Source organism: Pan troglodytes, chromosome 18 (assembly GCF_028858775.2).
Source record: "Pan troglodytes isolate AG18354 chromosome 18, NHGRI_mPanTro3-v2.0_pri, whole genome shotgun sequence".
Classification (NCBI taxonomy): Eukaryota; Metazoa; Chordata; class Mammalia; order Primates; family Hominidae; genus Pan; species Pan troglodytes.
The window spans coordinates 3,229,318-3,246,163 of NC_072416.2; the positions used below are offsets into that span (position 1 = coordinate 3,229,318).

General features: G+C 55.4%; 1 protein-coding gene across 12 annotated transcripts in view; it reads right to left on the reverse strand.

Annotated features, from left to right (window-relative positions):
• Window positions 1-999: 999 nt before the first annotated feature.
• The window catches only part of LMF1 (lipase maturation factor 1), a 132,514-nt gene continuing 116,667 nt past the window's right edge, over window positions 1,000-16,846 (reverse strand). For 5 of the 12 annotated variants that reach the window (XM_024349687.3, XM_024349682.3, XM_063797582.1 and 2 more), the window contains 5 exons: window positions 16,263-16,443; window positions 15,823-15,976; window positions 14,978-15,161; window positions 14,030-14,142; window positions 1,000-2,084 (listed from right to left, as the gene is read on the reverse strand). In XM_024349687.3, coding sequence (XP_024205455.2) covers window positions 1,910-2,084; window positions 14,030-14,142; window positions 14,978-15,161; window positions 15,823-15,976; window positions 16,263-16,443 — 807 coding nt within the window. In that variant the 3' untranslated portion in view covers window positions 1,000-1,909. Of the gene's footprint in view, window positions 2,085-2,485; window positions 3,412-5,899; window positions 12,569-14,029; window positions 14,645-14,977; window positions 15,162-15,822; window positions 15,977-16,262; window positions 16,444-16,846 lie in introns of those variants that run through there. The other 7 variants (XM_024349686.3, XM_024349684.3, XR_010152526.1 and 4 more) reach the window with 6 other exon arrangements.

Consider the following 16,846-nt stretch of genomic DNA (forward strand, 5'->3'; position numbering starts at 1 on the left):
CAGTGGTACACAGCTGCCCTGGGACAAGAGGAGCCTGGAGCGGGGTGAAGGAGCCCGGGAGGAGGGGCTGTGGGATGCGGGACCCACTATGGGGAGGACAGCCGCACGGGAGGGTTCCGGGCAGGGGGCATGGAGGGCTGTTGGCTCCTCAGGTCTCCCCCTTGCAGAGGCTGGGCAGGGGCACCCCGTGGCACCAGCCTTTCCTAGGCGATGGATCCCTCGGGTTCCCACAACTGCCGCTGCCTGAGATGTCCGCCCCTGAGCTGTGCCACAGGGCTGGGCCCCACCAACAGCAGAGTCCCTGGGACAGCCCCCCGGGAAGGGCCGCCCAGGCCCCTGTGGCCGACAGCTCCGCGTGGTCGCTCCGGCAGACTTGCTGGCTCCTGGCGCGTCCCTCTGAGGCCCTGTCTGTCCCTCCACAGACACAGGGCGCCCTGTTTCCCTGGGAGCTGGAACACGGGCCCTCTGTTGGCACCTGGGCTGGCTGCCCCCCGGGCAGGCCGAGGGGGGGCTCCACACAGACCCACACTGTGCCCACCGCAGCCGGCCTCCTCGGCCTGAACCACCGTGTTGTCCCCGCTGGGGCCCCCCACAGTGGCTCAGCCGTGGGCATCATGGCTCCAGGTGCCGTGGATGGAGGCAGGGGGAAGGGGTGGGTGGGGGAACCGCCCCCCAGGCTGGGGGAGAGGGGAGGGCCTCTGTCCTATGGTGGGGCCCACTTCTGACTTCTCCCGGGACCCAGCCTCACAGCGTCCTGGGTGGGGGACATTGCCCCAGAGCTTTGCCTCCTTCCAGCAGGGCTGGCACTCCCGCTCATTCCCATTTACTCCAAGTATTGCTGCAGCAGACACTGGAAGGGTCGCCAGGCAAAGCACCACCCATTCACCTCTCTATCAAGCTCCCGCTCGGTCACCCGCTGCCCCAGCATCAGAGTGTGGGCTGGGGGCACGGCCACCGCCAAGGGGAGGGAGGTACAAGAACTTCTTCATTTAAACAGTGTGTTTTCGAGTAAGCTGGTAAATGGTATAATAGGAAAAGTAGAATATGCCATAGCTATGGCTTAAGAATAAGAAAAATGTGCAGTAGACGCTGTTTGTCCGACGATGATGAAAGTGTGCACGGCCGGCTGTCCTCCGATTGAGGGGCCTTGTCAAGGCCTCAGAGGCAGCGAGGTCACAGCCTGGTGGAGGGTCTGGGTGTGCGCTGTGTCCATCTGCACCTCACAGACACCAGTCACGGGGGGATGAAACCGGGCCAAGAACACACGTGTGCACAGGCTGTGTGTGCCCTTGTGTGTGCCTGCATGTGTGGGATGCGTGTAGGCTGTGGCGGGGGTGGAGATGAGGGATAGGACAGAAAATGGCCCGTCCAACCCCACATCCTGGCCGGGCGTGTCCAGGTCCCTGTGGGGCGAGGGTTCGGCTGCCCCAGACGTGACAGGGACTCGGCTCTGAGGGTCAGGACCTGGCTGGGAACACACCATTGAGGAGGGAACAGAAACCAGTCCCTGGGACGCTAGAGACCCCAAGAGCTACCTGGCTGGGTCTATGGTCAGGGCTGTAGTGGAAGGTGTCAGGATGGCCATTGTCTCAACTCCTGTGGGCGGCACAGCCCCAGGCTGGGCCTCTGGGAGGAGGGTGGGACGGATGGGAGATCAGAGCCCCCTGAGAAGGCTGGCGCCTGGGACGAGGGTTGGCCTGGATGTGGGGCCCCAGGTGGGCAGGGCCTGGGAGCCGCCACAGTGTGTGACAGCAGACCCCACCCTGGACCCCCGTGCTGGGGGCTGGGTCCCACCGCTCTCCTCTCCACGTCTCTCTTGGCGATGCCCAGCTTGGGCTGGGCGCAGGGAAGGGCAGACGTTGCTGAGCCGCCGAGGGGCTGGGTCTTGGCCTTTATTTCTGGTGCACGTCTAGAGGGGCCCGGGCAGAGGCCACCCACGGTCCCTGAAGTAGGGCCTCAGCTCCTCCAGGCTGAGCGGAGGGAAGTAGGCTCCGATCCTCTTCCGCACCCACCACTTGCCCTCGGCGGCGTGCCTGCCCCCAGGACGGCTGAACTTGTACCTGTAGTGCTCTCCTCGGACCCACCTGCAAGGGGGCACGTGTCAGCCCAGGGCCTGCTGGGACTGCCGGCCCCCCACCCAGCTCCTCAGCCTGCTGCTGAGCTGCAGCTGCTCACAGGGGTCCCCCACGGACAGAGGGGCTGCATGAGGAGCCCCCACCCTGAGCACAGGCCGACCCCCAGCAGACCCCGGGCAGGGCAACTGTTCCAGTCGGCACCTTCAGCAGTGAACAGCGCAGCAAGGGGGAAGGGCGGACGCGGGGCAGCTCCGGGAGAGGAGACCCAGCAGGGCCCACTGGGCAGAGGGACCAGCCCGGGGAAGGCCAGGAGCTTCAAGGGTGGCACGGAGCAGGCCCGAGACCGTTCACAAGGCCCCAGTTTGAGCCCCACGTGTCCCCCGCCTGGGAAGGTGGGGAGAGGAACCTACTGCTCATGGTGTGGCGTCTCCACCATCAGGCCAGTCCTGGCGCAAGGTGCCTGGGGGTTTCGGTCCACAGGGCAGTCCGAGGCTGTGAGGGAGCCAGGCCGGGACCTGTTTCCTGAGGGCGCAGCCTCTGCTTCCCAGAGCTTCAGGCCCTTCCCTGCCTGAGACGTGCAGATGCTGGCTGGCTGCTCTCCTCTGTCATGCCCGAGTGGCATGAAGGCCCCCACCCCCATCTCCCCTGGAGCGGGGCAGCGGGCAGGTCTCTCTGCTGACCCCTGGTGACCAGGCCTGGTTTAGGCCATACTGGGTCTTGGTCCCTGGCTGGCAAGCCCTCACTGGACTCCCGGAGGACTGGGCATTTTCTCCTGGGGGTGGGACGAAGCCCCCTCATGTCCAGGGTTGCTCGGCTGCCCCGGAGGAGGAGGCGCCAGGCGGAGTTGTCACCGTCACAAGCTCCCGGCCCTCCAGGCCCCTTCGCAATTGTGCAGCAGGAGCGGAAGCTTCTCAGCCCACAGGGCGGCTGCTGCCTGGCTGGGATCCATGGCAGAGCTGGGCCCCAGCTGCCCGGTGGGTGTGATGGTGCAGCCATAACAGGACCCTCTCATGGCCCCTGGAATGAGCCCAGGCAGGTGCCAGAGGCTTCACACTGCACCAGGGCCCGGTACCGACTGTCTGGGCTGCTGTCATTATTTGGGGCTTCTGGTGACCTGCACACAGCTGTGCCCTGGGGGCTGGGGGTGGAGACCTTGGGCCATGCCCCTTAGGCTGGCAGGGTAAGGGCCTCTGGGTCCGCCCGGCTCCTCCTGGCTTTGAGTCTCTTTGGGTCTGGGTGTGTGATAGATGATGATTCTTCTCTCCCCAAGTCTGAATTACGCCAGGAAAACCGGGAAGACGGAGACCCTCTGGGTGGAGGAGGGTCCCTGAGGCGCCTGATGGGAGAGAGGGATCAGCAGCTCCAAGAGGAGTGGGGTCGGGCCTTTGGAAAACCTCCCGGGCAGCCAAGACTGAGGGTGATGCTGGCAGTTGGTGGCTCCCGTCCACTCCAGGAGGGCACTGCCCACTGCCCTGGGCCCCAGGGGTCTTTCCTGGACCCCTTGGGCCTGAGGCTGCCATGGTTTTCCTTGGCTATATGGACGGCAGCGGCCAGCATGGGGACTGAGGCCAGGTGGTGCCAGGCAGAGAAGTTACACTGGACCCCCAAGGTCGACCTCTGAGCAGCTCAGCAGCAGACTGAAGGGACAGGCTGGGGTGCGGCCGTGAGGGCGCTGGGCTGTGCGGGCAGCATGGTCCCTGCACACTCTCCTGGGCCTTGCTAGGGCAATGCAGTCCCCAGGCAGGCCCACCCTCTCCCAAACCCTGCATTTAGTGAGGCTGGGAGGGTGGGGATCCTGGGAAGGCCTCCTGCAGTGGGATTGCCCATCTTTCCCAAATTCCTGCTCTTGCTTTCTGCTTCTTCCCAGGACAGGGTCAAGGCCTAGCGGGCCCAGGGCCTGGTCTCTGACATCAAGAGCTGGAACTGCAGTTTGGAAAGGGTTTTGGAAAGGGTCAGAACCCTCTGTGCCAACTGGCAGGTTGGTGGGAAGGGGCCCCAGGCCCCAGCGGCCTGAAGGGTTGCATTTCATTCCTGCAGACAAAGTACCCGAGAAGGCCATGGCACCGCCCCGGAGGGCTTGAGAGTGTTGAAAATAGGGGATCTCCCAGCCCTTTTGAAATAGACCCTACAGGCAACAGCTGGGCATCTTGCACAGCTATAGTAGGGATCCCAGCCAGGGCCTGACACTGAGGCCACAGACACGGGTCCCATCCACGCCCGCACCCCCGTGTCCTTCCACACCACCCCCCGACCTTCGGCCTCCTTGTGTGATTTCAAGAATGAGTGGAACCCTGCGGCACGTACCAGCGGGGCAGGCGATTCTCATGCCGATTCTCAGGTTCCGCCAGGTCGTGTGATGGAGGCTTCCTTCCTCCTCGTCGCTGACCAGCGTCTGCGGCGTGAGCGCACCCTAGTTTGTGCGGTCGCTCTCTTGTGGAAGGACAGCTGAGCTCTTTGCAGTTTTTGTCTATTACAGCTGCCGTAAACCTCTGCACGGGTTTCTGCGTGAACCTGGGTTTCAACTCTCTGGCTTAAACGTCCATGGAAGCAGCTGCTGAGTCCACTGCAACTTCGGGTGTCGTTTTTGAGGAGCCATTTTACCCTCCCAGCAACGGCCGAGTGACTCGATTTCTCGGTATCTTTGCCGGCATGTGGGGTTGTTGCTACTTTTATTCCAGCCGTTTTGATGGGTGTGCAGTGGTGTCATGGGATGGGTGTGCAGTGGTGTCTCGGGATGGGTGTGAGTGGTGTCACGGGATGGGTGTGCAGTGGTGTCACGGGATGGGTGTGCAGTGGTGTCACGGGATGGGTGTGTGATGTGTCACGGGATGGGTGTGCAGTGGTGTCTGGTGTCACGGGATGGGTGTGTGATGTGTCACGGGATGGGTGTGCAGTGGTGTCTGGTGTCACGGGATGGGTGTGCAGTGGTGTCACCGGATGGGTGTGAGTGGTGTCACGGGTTGGGTGTGTGATGTCACGGGATGGGTGTGCAGTGATGGCACCGGATGGTGTGCAGTGGTGTCATGGTGGTTTTTGCTTCTGTAATGACAGGCATTTCTCCTGAGCTTATCTACCATCTGTGCACCTTCTTTGGTGAAATGTCTCTTTCTGTCTGTGCTCATTTTCTAATAAGATTATTTTAGTATTAAGTTATGAAACTTCTTTACATATTCCAGATTTTAGACTATTGTCAGATACGTGGCTTGCAAATATTTTCTGTCTGTAGCTTAAAAATTATCTTTGTTCTCTTAACAGGGTCTTTTTATGGAGCAAATGCTTTTAATTTTAATGAATTTCAATTAATCAATTTTTCCTTTTACAGATCATCTTTTTAGTATTAAGTATAATGACTCTGCCTGGCCCTAGATCCCAAAGATTTTCTTCTATTTTTTCCTGAAAGTTTTTTTTTTTTTTTTGAGATGGGCTCTCGCTCTGTTGCCCAGGCTGGAGTGCGGTGGTGTGATCTCGGCTCACTGCAACCTCTGCCTCCCAGGCTTAAGTGATCCTCCCACCTCAGCCTCCCGAGTAGCTGGGACTACAGGCATGTGCCACCAGGCCCTGCTAATTTTTTGTGTTTTTAGTAGAGACGGGGTTTTGCCACGTTGCTCAGGCTGGTCTCAAACTCCTGAGCTCAAGCAATCTGCCCACCTTGGCCTCCCAAAGTGCTGGGATTACAGGTGTGGGCCACCATGCCTGGCCCTCAAAGTTGATTGTCTTATGCTTTACGTTGAAGTCCAGGATCCGTTTTGAGTTATTTTTGTGTGGGGTGAGACGTGGGTCGAAGATTTTGTTTTTGTCCATGGAATTGCTTTTGCGCTTTTGTAAAAAAAAACTCATCCGGGCATGTTTGTTTGGGTGTATTTGTGGGTTCTCTGTTGTGTTCCATGGAATTGCATGTCTGTCCCTCTGTCAATACCACACTGTGTTGACTGCTGTAGTTCTATGTCTTGAAACTGGGTAGATTGATTCGTTCCACCTTGTTCTCTTTCAAAATAGTTTTAGCTATTTTCGCTCCTTTACATTTCCATAGAAAACTTGGGATGACTTGTCCTTACCCATTAACACATCTTGCTGGGTTTTTTAAAATAGGAATTGCATTAAACCTGTCCATCAATCTGGAAGGACCTGTCATCTCCACGTTGTTGTGTCTTGTAACCCACGAACGCGGCCGTGTCTCTAGGTGTGTGCTGACGTCTTTCAGCAGCACTGCTGAGTTTTCAGCATGTAAGTTCTGTGCATGTTTTGTCAGGTTTATACCTAAGTATTTCGCTTTTTGGAGTGGTTTTAAGTGGTTCTGCGTATGTAATTTAGGTGTCTGTGTGTTCATTGCTAGCGTACAGGAATACTATTGAATCATTTAGGTTGATCTTGTGTCTTCTGACTTTGCTGAACTCACTTATTTTTTCTTTTGAGATGGAGTTTCACTCTGTCGCCCAGGCTGGAGTGCAGTGATGCAATCTCAGCTCACTGTAACCTCTGCCTCCCCGGTTCAAGCAATTCTCCTACCTCAGCCTCCTGAGTAGCTGGGATTACAGGCATGCGTCACCACGGCTGGCTAATTTGAATTTTTTTTTTAGTAGAGACGGGGTTTCTCTATGTTAGTCAGGCTGATCTTGAACTCCCAACCTCAGGTGATTGGCCTGCCTTGGCCTCCCACAGTGCTGGGATTGCAGGTGTGAGCCGCTGCGCCCGGCCTCGCTTCATAATTCTAGGAGTGTTTTTGGTGGATGCCTTGGGATTTCCTACAAAGACAACGACATCATCTGTAAACAGGCAGTTTCGTTTCTTCCTTTGTGATCGACATGCCTTTTCTTTCCTTGTGCTGCGTACTGCAGTGCCCAGTGCTTCCAGCACCATGCCGGATCCGATGGTTAGAGCAGGCGTCCTTTCTTGTTCCGGATCTGAATGGTGAAGGGTGATTCCTTCCCCTCGAGGAGAATGCTGGCTGCAGGGCTTGTACAGATGCTCTTTATCCAGCGGAGAAAGTTCCTCTCCTTCTCTGTTTTTCCAAGTTTAAATCATGAATAGATGTTAAACTTGTCAAGGGCCTTCCCCACACTGACAGATGTGATCGTGTGAGTTATCTTCGGTAGCTGGTAACGTGTGGATCTCATCAACTGATTCTCAAATACGGAACCAACCTTCATCCCTGGAATAATCCCTACTTGGTCATGGTGTAGAATTCTTTGTTATATATTGCCAAATTCTATTTAGTAATTTTTTTTTTTTGAGGCAGAGTCTCACTCTGTTGCCGAGGCTGGAGTGCAGTGGCACCATCTCTGCTTACTGCAACCTCCACCTGCTGAGTAGCTGGGATTATAGGCACCCACCACCATGCCTGGCTAATTTTTGTATTTTTAGCAAAGACGGGGTTTCACCATGTTGGCCAGGCTGGTCTTGAACTCCTGACCTCAGGTGATCTGCTCGCCTCGGCCTCCCAAAGTGTTGGGATTACAAGTGTGAGCCACTGTGCCCAGTCTATTTAGTAATATTTTGTTAAAAAATTTTGTGTCTATATCACTGAGGGATATTGGCTTGTAATATTATTTTCTTGTATTATCTTTGTGTGGTTTTGGTATCAGAGAACCACTAGCTTCATAAAATAAATTGAGGCTGGGTACAGTGGCTCATGCTTGTAATCCCAGCACTTTGGGAGGCTGAGGTGGGAGGACTGCCTGAGCCCAGGAGTTTGGGACCAGCCAGGGCACCATGGCAAGATCCTGTCTCTACAAAAACTAAAAAAATTAGTGAGGCGTGGTGGTGTGGGCCTGTGGTCCCAGCTACCTGGGAGGCTGAGGCGGGAGGATAATTTGAGCTCAGGAGGTCGAGGCTGCAGTGAGCCATGTTTGTGCCATTGCACTCCAGCCTGGGTGACAGAGTGAGAACCTGTCTCAAAAAATAAATAAATAAAACATAAATTGATGCTTTTCCTTCAATTTTCTGGGAAATTAATCTTAGAATTCTCCAGTGAAACCATCTGAGCCTGGATATTTCTTTTTGGAGTTTAAAATTACAAATTCAATTTCTAGTTATAGGGCTATTTAAATTATTATTTCATACCAGGTGAGTTGTGGTAGTTTGTGTTTTTTGAGAAATTGGTCTATTTCGTCCAAGTTATAAAATTTATGTATGTAGATGTTTGTCGTAGTCACTTATTATCCTTTTCAGATTGCAGGGTCTGTAATGACATCTCTTTTTCGTTTCGAGACAGAATCCTGTGGTGTTGCCCAGGCTGGAGTGCAGTGCTGCAGTCTCGGCTCGAGCAATTCTCGTGTTTCAGCCTCCCAAGTAGCTGGGACTACAGGCACCCGCCACCATGCCCAGCAAAGTTTTTGTATTTTTAATAGAGACCGGGTTTCACAACGTTGGCCATGCTGGTCTTGAATTCCTGAGTTGATCCACCCGCCTTGGCCTCCCAAAGTGCAGTGATTTCAGGCATGAGCCACCACACCCAACCTCTTTTTTCATTTTTGATATTGGCAATTGTATCTTCTCCTTTCGTTATTCTTACTAGAGGGTTGCTGATTTTATTGGTCTTTTAAAAGAACCATCTCTTTGTTTCAATAAGTTTCTCTATTGTTTGTTTTCAGTTTCATTTTCTGCTTTTTACTATTTTCTTACTGCTCCTTGCTTTAAATTTTTTCCTAGTTATTAATGTGATCTTGAGCTAGATTATTATTTTTTAAGCGATGGGGTCTTCCTGTGCTGCCTGATGGCAAGAGGCTGGTGTTAACGTCCTGGGTTCACACAGTCCTCCCACCTCAGCCTCCCGAGTAGGTGGGACTACAGATGCATCCACGGCACCCAGCTGACGTCAGATTATTGATTTAAGAGCCTTCCTCTTTTCTAACCTCTCACGTCTCTTTTCTAATGTATGCATTTGGTGCTTTCTCTCTCATCACTAGTTTAACTACATCCCAGAAAATGTGACAGGTCATTCAGTGCAATGGGTGGCATATTCTATAAACATCATTAGGCCCTGCCTGTCGATGATGGTGCCCCTTTATGTTCTTGCTGAATTTCCATCTAGTTATTCTATCTACTGTTGAGAGAAGGGTGTTGAAACATCCAGCCGTAATTGTTGATTTGTCGAGCTCTCCTTTCAGTTCTTTTTCTTCACGTTTTGCAGATCTGTGCTTAGTGCACACACTTAGGATTGCTACGTCTGTTTGGCAGGTTGATTCTTTTCTCATTGTCCGTCTTTGTCTCCAATAATTTTTGCACTGAGGCCTACTTTGAGGTTAATACAATGCATCCTTGATTTTCATTAATAGTCACCTATTTTTTTCTATCCTTTTACGTTCAACCTGCCTATACAGAGGGTCCCTAACTTATGAGAGTTCCACTGACAGTTTTTCAGCTTTACAATGGTGAGAGGGATACGCACTTGGTAGAAACCACACTGTGAATGCCCAGACAACCATCCTGTTTTCACTTTCATACAGTATTCAGTAAATGACATATTCAACACTGTATATAAACAGGCCTGTGCTAGGTGATTTTGCCCAGTGTAGTCAATTGTACGTGTTCTGAGCACGTTTAAGGTAGTAGGCTAGGCTGAGCTACGACGGATGTCTGGTAGGTGTACTAAACGCATTTTTGACTTACATTTTCAACTTATGCTGCATTTATCAGGGCATAAGCTCATTATGCATATATTTAAGTTACTATCTTTTTTTTTTTTTTTTGAGATAGGGTCTTGTTGTGTCACCCAGGCTGGAGTGCAGTGGCATGTCTTGGGTCCCTGTAGCCTCAGCTTCCCGAGTAGCTGGGATTACAGGCATGCACCACCATGCCTGGCTAATTGTTGTATTTTTAGTAAAGAGAGGGTTTTGCCATGATGGCCAGGCTGATTTTGAACTCCTGACTTCAAGTGATACACCTGCCTCAGCTCCCAAAGTGCTGACATGACAGGAGTGAGCCACTGCACCTGGCCAATCTTTCTCTCTTAATTGGCTTATTTAGACCATTTACGTTGAATGTAAAGTCCGTCATTTTACTTCTTCCCATCTGTTCTGTTTCTGATTTCTTTGTTTTTCCCAACCTGCTTTCCTATGGGTTATGTAAGTGTTTTAGAATTCCATTTTGATTTGTCAGTAGTGTGTTCCAGTGTATCTCTTAGTATAGGTTGTTTTTTACGGGCTGTTCTCGGCACATAACTTACAGTCTACTGATGTCATTTTACCACTTCAAGTTAAGTATAGAAACCTCACCTCTATGTCCATTTGCCCTCATCCATTTATAGTTATCTTAACTACTTCCTCTACATAAACTTTGAACTACTTCAGACAGTTTTATAGCCTTTGCTTAACCATCCAACATGATTGGAACTCAAGAGAAGGAACGTCTATTGTATTTACCCATGTCTTTTCTTTTGAGATTGAGTCTCGCTCTGTTGCCCAGGCTGGAGGGCAATGGTGTGATCTCGGCTCACTGCAACCTCTGTGCCTCCCAGGTTCAAGCAATTCTGCTCAGCTTCCTGAGTAGCTGGGATTACAGGCGTGTGGCACTATACTCGCTCATTTTTTATTTTTGTAGAGACGAGACTTCACCATGTTGGCCAGGCTGGCAATGTTTTATTATCTCTGGTTTTTAGAAATTTGACTTTGATGTGTTTAGGTTTGAATTTCTTTGGGTTTTTCCTGTTTAGGGTTTGCTCAGTTTATTGACTCGGTAGGTTTGTCCGTTTTGCCAAATTTGGGAAGTTTTCAGTTCTTATTTCTCCAAGTACATTTTCAGCCCTAAAGCTCACTCTCTCTTCCTCCTAGGACTCTGATGACATGAATTCTGGATCTTTTGTTACAGTCTCAGTCCCACAGATCCCTGGGGCTCTTGCTGATTTTCCCCGTCTATGTCCTCTCACTTGTTCCCACTGGGTACTTTCTATGTTTAAGTTTATTGATTCTTTCCTCTGTCCTTGCCATTCAGATGTCGAGTGTTTTGTGTCAGTTATATTTTTCACTTCTAAACTTTTCATTTGGTTCTTTAAAAAACCTATTTCTTTGCTGAGGCTGTATTTTTTATCAGTTGTGTTCATAATTGCTTACTGCATGCGTTTTCGACGGCTGCATTCACATCTCTGTGAAGTCACTCTAATACCTCTCTCATCTTGGTGCTATCATCTGTCGACTGCCCTTTTTCACCAGTTCAATGTCTTCCTGTTTCCTGCTGTGATAAGTAATTTTTCCACTGAAAACTGAACATTTTGTGTATTAGGAGATTTTGGATCTTATTTAAACCTTCTGCTTTAGATGACTTCTTCTGACCTCATGCTGGTAGAGACAGGGGTATTGCCTTGCTCCTGCCGGGTTGGGGTAAAACTCCAGTGGACGCATTGGGGGTATTCCTTGTTGTTTCTGGGTAGGGTGGGAGTCGTGGCTCTGCACTAGGCCTCCATGACTATGGCGGGGGTGGCGGCCTAGTCACTGCTGGCTGGCTGGTGGTGAAGGTCCTGACTTTCTGGTAGCTATTACGTAATACCACTCTGGAGGGGAGGAGCCCTTCAGTACTGCCAGGGGTTGGGGGAGTCCAGGCTCCTCCTGTGGTCTCCACTGATACCACAGAAGCGGGGGGTCCTTCCTGCCCACTTGGATGAAAATCTCAGCTTCCTATTTGGCCTCCTCTGGTAGCACCCCAGTGAGCCGTTTGGAGGAGAGTCCAGGCTCCCTACTCCATACCTTGCTGGTGTGGGTGGGGCCATGGTTTTTTCTGTGGTGTTGCCTGGAGTGGTGATTATTTTCTGTAAATTTCCTGTCTTGCTAGGCTGCTCTTTTCTGGCCCTTTAGTCAGAGAGAGCAGATTTTTGTTGAGGTGTTTCTTGTCTGCATCTGCTGGCATTACTGGGTTTCCAGTTTCCTCACCTCCAAGTCTAGAAAATGAGGCCGAAAGCAATCCTAGGCGATCACCGCCATTTTGGGGCTGTGGCTCCGTCCCGAGGGCCCTGCTGGTGGCTCTCTTCTCTCACCTTCAGTCTTCCTGTTTTATGTATAACGTCCAGGGATCTTGGTTGCACTTAGTGGGAGGAACAGGGATAAGTGTCTGCTCCATCTTCCAGTTTTAAAGTCGATGATGAACTAAATGCAGGCCCACGGTTAGTCACAGCCTGTCATGGTACCACCTGCTCCAGCTGCCAAACACGTGTATCATGGAGACGGGAGAGATGTGCCGTGGGGCAGTGTTCAATAATGTTTTCCCTAAATGTTCACTCATTACTGGTTCATATAAAATAGTTACTGCTTTTCACACTTGGTTTTCACAGTATCCATCCTTTCAGGTAGACTTTGGGACTCATGGATGGACCTGAAGCTGCTCTGACATGATTACTTTTTCCAGCACCTCCTGGCTGAGAAACAGATGATCCGACTGTGCGCTTGGCCAGAAGAGGCTTCCGTCACGACCTGATGATGGCAAACCTTCCTCTGGGCCAGCTCCAGGGTCCCCAGGCACCGAGGAGGCTGCGATCTGGGGTGGGGGCTGGGGGGCTCTGAAGGCTGCTGAGACGGGGCAGTAACAGAGAAGACCCGTATTGAGCCTGGAAGGACGAGCTCTGGGGCCTGGTCCCCAGTGAGCCAGCAGAATGGCCGCCTGTCCAGGCTCCAAGGTCTCAGGCTCCCAGGGCTGCTGGTGGCCACATGGCAGGCAAGTCACCTGGGGCTTGATGCTGATTTACAAGAAGGTGGCCCTGAGGGCGCCAACTAGGAGGGCGGCCACCCCACCGCAGGCTCTGGGATGGAGACTCCCCTGGACTGCCTGAGGCCGGGCCCGTGAGGAGGGACCCCATCGCCCCTCTGCCCCAGCTTCCTGTGATACCCGTGCTGGGGAAGCAGCCCTGGAAGCATCGCTTGGCCAGGAGCACCTGCCTGGGCTGCCAGACTCGGGCCCAGCTGCTCCACTGCCTCTGTGGACCTCGGCGCCCCTCCCATCCCTGCCCTCCAGCTCCTTGGCTGGGGCCTCCAGGCAGCTGTGAGCAACTCTAGAGGGTGCAGCTGTCCCAGCTCCCAAGTGTTCTTGGAGGGAAAATCCAGAGCTGTGTTTTCGGTCAGAATCGGCAGCTGATGGCGCAGGGGAGGGGTGGGCAGTCCAGACTCTGCTCTGTTCCTGCTACCTCCAGGGGGCTACTCAATCCCAACCATGTGGAGCAGGGGATACAAACGCTTGTCAGAGTGGCCACCCCAGGTCTGGTCACGTGGACGTCTCCAATCTTCCATGCTCTGCCCCACCCTGGACCCCACCCCACACTGTCCTCAGATCCCCTCCCGTACCCCAGTGGGGCCCCATCCCTGCCTCCTGCTCCTCTTCTGAAGGCCCCAGCTCTCCCCAAAACCTTGTCCTCTGGTCACAATGCTCAGGGTCCTTAGTGTCTCCCTGTGCACCCCAGCTCCCCCGCGTGGAGTCTGGAAAGTCATCCCTGGTATGGAGAGGAGGGTGACTTCCCCCATGGCTACCACCTCTGGCTCCTCAGAATCTGACCCTGCGGGGCTCCCTCCTTGGAATGTCACCACGTCACTGGCCGGAGTGGGCCAGGCTGCAGGGCCCACAGGGCTCTCACTGCAGTCCCCTGCCCAGTTCACCATGGACCACTGGGGCTCCTGGAGTGAGGGCCCTGCCTGTCCTTCTTGCCTCTCCAGGCCAGGAGCAGAGGTGGCACCTGGAGGACACCTCAACAAAGCTGTGAGCCCCGGTCACCCTGCCCAGAGCAGCTGTCCTGGGCTCCTCTCACCACGGCCGGTTTGGTTTGAGGTGGGCTATGAGGCAGGGGTGGGACCAGCCTTGATGCCAAGGCTGATGTGGGGTGGGGGGCCCTTTTTGCTCCCAGCAGGCCCCACCTCCTGCCTCTGCGGGAGGGAAGGGGCGCTTCCTGTGAGCAGGTGGGGGTGCGGGTACAGGTGGTGGGATCCCAGCAGACACCTGGATTTGGGGGAGACCCCTGAGCAGCGGCAGGGAGGGCGTCCTACCTGGGCGGGGGCCTGCCCGCGAAGGGGTTGTGTGCCAGCAGGGACAAGGCCTCGGCATCGCTGGCCAGGAGCTTGCCAGCTAGGTGGATGATCCAGTCGTTGTGCTCGTACGTCTGGGAGGAGAGGTCGGGCTGGAGACGGCTGTGCCACTCGCTGTCCAGGCACAGCCCCTCCAGACGCTCGGCTGTGCCCTCCACTCCCTCCTGAGGCTTTCCTGGACGTGTGTTCCCTGGGCAGCCGCACTCCAGTTCTTTGGCTGGGGTCCCCTTAAGGGGCTGCCTGCTTCGCGTGCTCCTTGTAGCCCTGACCACTCATTCCCATGTCGGCCGCTGGCTTTGCTCCCCTGGCCAGGTGCCTTGGAGCCTGTCCACCCCAGCACCCTCTGTCTGGGCCTTGCCTCCCTGAGGCTCAGTTTTCTGGTGGCTGAGACAGGACCGGGAGGACAGAAACAGCAGCTCTGTCCATGGGTGCCTCTGCTAACCCCAGCCCTGGGGATTCCTTCTTTCCTGTTCGCTGAGACAGGGTCTGGCTCTGTCCCCCAGACTGGAATGCAACGCTGCCATCATTTGAGGCTGCAACGGTTGGGCTCAATCGATCCTTCCTCCTCCCGCGTAGCTGAAACCACAGGCGCCACTCTCAGCTGCTGGCTAACTTTTGTATTTTTCGTAGATACAGTGTCTCGCTATGGCACCCAGGCTGGGATTCCTGGCATGAGACACTACCTGGCAGACCCTGGGGGATGGTGGGGCTGGGCTCCCACATGAGGCCCCTCCTAAGGCTGGGCCTGGATGTCGTGTGGGCTCAGTTCTCAGCTCAGGCAGGGTCCCATCTCCCCCAGCCTCCCTCCCCACCAGCCCCTTCAGTGGGCGTTCTAGAAACCTGCCATCTGCAGGCAGAAGAGGGTGGGGTACAGGCGGGTCCACGCGCCCGCCAGGGACCGTCCCCCACCTGGAAGGCCGCGAACCACATCAGCCAGTCCAGGCGGTAGTGGTACGGGGAGATGAGGCAGGGCCGTCTGCTGGGGTCACCTGGCTTGCACTTGAACTCGTAGTCCTCCCACACGGCGTCGGGGGCGCTGGCGTTGGAGCTGGCTGTGCCCTGCAGGATCACCTCCGCCCGCTCCTTGGTGATGCTGCCGGGAGACCGAGGCAGGCCAGGCCCACGTCACACACCGGCTGGGCTGAGTGGGGTGCATGGGGGGGGGGTTCCCCAACTGTCCATCCTGGCCCAGGTGGAGGGCTACAGCCTCCACCTGCCTCCCGGTCAGGGGCTACTGAGAGGCTGGGTGGGGCTGAGGAGAACTTTTGGGAACTGTGGCCCCAGGGGCTCATTCGAGAACACGTTCTCTGCCCCTGAAGACCCAGCTGCAGCCGGCATGTGCCCCATGCCCCTCGGCAGCTCAGGGTGGACACGAGGGGGACAGAGGCCAAGGGGCTGGCCCCAGGGCAGGGAGGGTGCCTGTGTTCAGGTGGCACTACCCGGCATTCCCACGCAGGGGGTTGGGGCCTGGTGGCCTCTCCCTTACGCCCCCAGTAGGCATTCCAGGGCTGCAGCCCACCTGCCTGGTGACCTCGGGCCCTGCCCCTTTGCCTCATGGGACCAGGATGGAGGAGGCCTGCGTGTCTAGGCCCGGTCATGGGGACAGCACGGCCTGTGCCTGGGTCAGGCTGGGGTGGGGCAGGGGACACTTGGGGTCATGGGGGCCTGTACTCTAACCCCGCCTGAATGTGGCTGGTCAGGGCTGAGTCTCCCCATATACCCAGCTCCAGGGGACGGGGACCCCAGGCTCATACCTTCCGAAGGCCCCGTAAGTGTTGACGATGTGAAGAGAGTTGAAGTGGGTGTTCATGACCTGCCTGGAGCTCAGCAAGTTGAGGACCACGGGCATGCTGAGCCAGGCCAGCAGGACGCCCAGCGAGACGTTGGCTGCACGCCGCACCACGGAGCCTGGCAGGGGAGTGACATCTTCCAGGTGGGGCTCCCAGCTGCCCCGTGGCCTGTCCCCGGGGAGACCCCAGCTGCTGCTCCCTAAGGGTCAGCTGTCCTGGGTCCCAGGGACGGAGCAGCACCCGACCTCACACACCTTGTTCCTGGCACGCTGCACAGCAGACAGCGCTGACTCTCCTCCTACCCTGGCGTCCCCAACCCACACAGGCAGGCTGTGGGGCTGGCATCACCCGACTTTCTCATGCCCTTGGGCACTGGGGCAGGGCCCCCCAGCTAAGCCACCTACCGAATCTGGGCTTGGGCCGGGCCCCTCGGATGTCCCTCTGCATCTGCAGAACTCGGTCCTTCAGGCTGCCCGGCCCAGAGGGGAACAAGAATCCCAGGGTGGCGTCATCAAAGCAGGCTAGGCTGGGCACCATAGTCAGCCAGTTCAGGAAGCTGAGGTTCCCGCTGATGATGAGGACGGCCTGTGGAGACGCCGCAGCTGAGCCTCGTGCAGGGGCTCGTGTGGGGCCCCTGGGCGGCTGGCGCCTCTCTTCCCGGAGCAGGGGGGCTGGCGCCTCTCTTCCCAGAGCGGGGGGGGGGGGGGGGGGCTGCACCCAGCTCTGCCCTTGTTGTCCCTCGGGCCCAGCATCACAACTGAAACCCAGCTGTGCCTTCATGGAGGGGACAGCAGATGCCTCAGCAGTGCCTTCCAGCAGGTGCTTCCAGAACATTCCTCCCTTGACTGCACGTTTCTGTGCAGGTTCTGTCCCTTGCTTTAGTGATCCGCAAGGCGGGGGCTGGACCAGACCACCAGACCCTGTGCCCTCCTGGAACTCCTCACCTTCAGAGGGCGCCTGCCGGGGTCATGCCCGGGGAAGGCTGCTG